Below are 2414 nucleotides of genomic sequence, written 5' to 3'. Positions count from 1 at the left end.
CCTGGCAACAGCAGCCGGTGTACAACGATGGCAGTCCGTCCCCAGCAACAGCAGCCAGAGCAATGATAGTCAGTCTCTAGCAGCAGCAGCCCGCCTAAAGCGATGTCAGCCAGTCTCCAGTAACAGCAACTTCCTTTCGTCCCGCCTGCTCCACTCGACGTCCAGCAAAACAGGACAGAGTCCAAGGCAAGGCAGGTCCGAAGGGGGAGTCCTCAGGCCCAGGGCAAGCCAAGAACAGTCCTCAAAGCAAGGCAAAAGCAATCCTCGAAGCCATCCATGTCCCAACAGCCTGAGAAGGTTTGTGTCCCTTTAAATTTCTCCTTTCCTTTCCTGAGGCAGCTTGTAGCTTGTTCTTTTGCAGCCTGGCCTCTCCACGCTGACTCACTTCTTCACGCTGACTCACGAGGTAGGCCTTAGTAGCAACTCTTGAGTTGTGTCCAGCCGGCTTCAAAGTCATCTCTGTAATTCTCTATAGCCTTCAATTCTTTTGGTTCCCATTCAGCTTTTGGTTCCCATTCAGCTCCAGAGAGCTCAGTCAATTTGCTATCATACTATAGCAAAGATTCTGGTATATGACACCTTAAATATTTTCCCTAATGATGATTTTTTTTCCCAGGGTGATCACGAGGAGTTCAACCAGTGCCAGACACAATTGAAGTCTCTTTATGCAGAGAATCTTCCAGGAAATGTTGGAGAATTCACTGCTTACCGTATTCTCTATTACATTTTTACCAAGAACTCTGGAGGTGCGTGGTGAGGCTGTTGGGAGATAGTTTTGAGGCTAGTCTTTGAATTTACTTCAACATCTGGGAATCCTTCCTGTCGTGGATGATTTCTGACTAACACTCTTTAATAAACCTTTTGGGCATGTTGTGATCTTTGCCTATTTAACCCAAGTGGTTGTACAGATGCTCCCAGATTCTGTATCTCTTTCTTCCAGCTATTTTTCCCCATAATCGCTGGTGTCAGTCATTTTAGGAGACTTAAAATTCTAGAGCAGGGCTTTTCAACCTTTTCACCCATTGTACCACTTTTAGGATATGGCAATATCCGAGTACCACCAGTTGCCTAGCAAGGTGTCAAAAACATGATGACCAAAAAAAAATATGAAAAAAGTGATAAAGTACAGGTAGTCCTCGACTTACAACAGTTCACTTAGTGACTCTTAGAAGTTACAATGGCACTGAAAAAAGTGCCCCCCAAGCCACAGACGAGCAAGATACCTGCCTGCCCACCTGGCAGCGCTCTTCCTCCTGTCAGAGGTTTTCATTGTTGTGAGCATTTCTGTTGACGATTGGCAGTGGGGGTGGGGTGGGGGGGTGTTTGGTTTTTATTCCCCCCCCCCCATCTGATGGGTGGTTGCAGCAGGTTTTGGTCACTTCACATGACCCTGGGACACTGACCGTCATAAATATGAATCAGTTGCCAAGCATCTGAATATAAATCACAAGACCCTGGAGATGCTGCAACATTCCAGCTGATCGGCGCTTCTTCTGGGCTCAGCAGAAGCACAAGGATCAGTGCCGAGCTCCAGCTGATTGGTGCTTCTTCAGGGTTCAGCAGAAGCACCAGGATCAGAGCCGAGCTCCAGCTGGAGCCTGGCACTGATCCTGACGCTTCCACTGACAGCCACGAAGAAGCGCCGATCAGTTGGAAAGCGGCACTGATCCTGGTGCTTCCACTGAGCCCTGACAGCCCTGCAGCTCCAGCCATCTCTCACTCAGGCTTGTGCGGTGCTGCCACCGGTTCAGCTCATTCCCCTCCCCCACTACCACTTTTCTAGGATGGTCGCGTACCACCTGCAAGGTGCCAATGTACCACAGGTGGTACCCGTACCACTGGTTGAAAAGCCCTGCCCTAGTCCAACCCCCTGTTCAAGCAGGAGATCCTATATCCTTTCAGATAGATAGCTGTCCAATCTTTTCTTTAAAACCTCCAGTGATGAAGCACCCACAACTTCTGAAGGCAAGCTGTTCCACTGATTAATTGTTCTGTCAGGAAATTTCTTCTTAGTTCTAGGTTGTTTCTCTCCTTGATTAGTTTCCATCCATTCATTCTTGTCTTGAATTCTGGTGCTTTGGAAAATAAGTTGACCCCCCTCTTCTTTGTGGTAGCCCCTCAAATACTGGAATACTGCTATCATGTCATAGTGACCAGAACTGGATGCCATCTCACCATTTTATCCTAACAGCAACAACTCTTTGAACTAGTTAGGCTAAAGTAAAAATCCAGTGAGCTCCATGATCTGATGAGAACTTAACTTGGATTTTCTCCATACCTATCCAATACCTCAACTGCTATTTCTGCAGAGCTCTTTACTAAGATCAAGGCTCCTTCTCTTCTTGCCTCCCACTGCTGGGTAGAAACCACAATGCCGCTCGTTTGGAGGAAAGCAGGTCCAAGCAGCTTGTTTT

At 47.6% G+C, this 2414-nt stretch overlaps 1 protein-coding gene across 1 annotated transcript in view; it reads left to right on the top strand.

Annotated features, from left to right (window-relative positions):
- The window catches only part of LOC107296246 (leukocyte receptor cluster member 8-like), a 37679-nt gene extending 36807 nt beyond the window's left edge, over positions 1-872 (top strand). Inside the window, exon 13 of the mRNA XM_015825594.1 lies at positions 617-872. Coding sequence (XP_015681080.1) covers positions 617-757 — 141 coding nt within the window. The 3' untranslated portion in view covers positions 758-872. The remainder of the gene's footprint in view (positions 1-616) is intronic.
- Positions 873-2414: the final 1542 nt, after the last annotated feature.

The sequence above is a fragment of the Protobothrops mucrosquamatus genome, unplaced genomic scaffold, assembly GCF_001527695.2.
Source record: "Protobothrops mucrosquamatus isolate PMUCROS unplaced genomic scaffold, P.Mucros_1.0 scaffold2706, whole genome shotgun sequence".
Taxonomy (NCBI): Eukaryota; Metazoa; Chordata; class Lepidosauria; order Squamata; family Viperidae; genus Protobothrops; species Protobothrops mucrosquamatus.
This window is presented reverse-complemented; position numbering and strand designations above follow the sequence as displayed.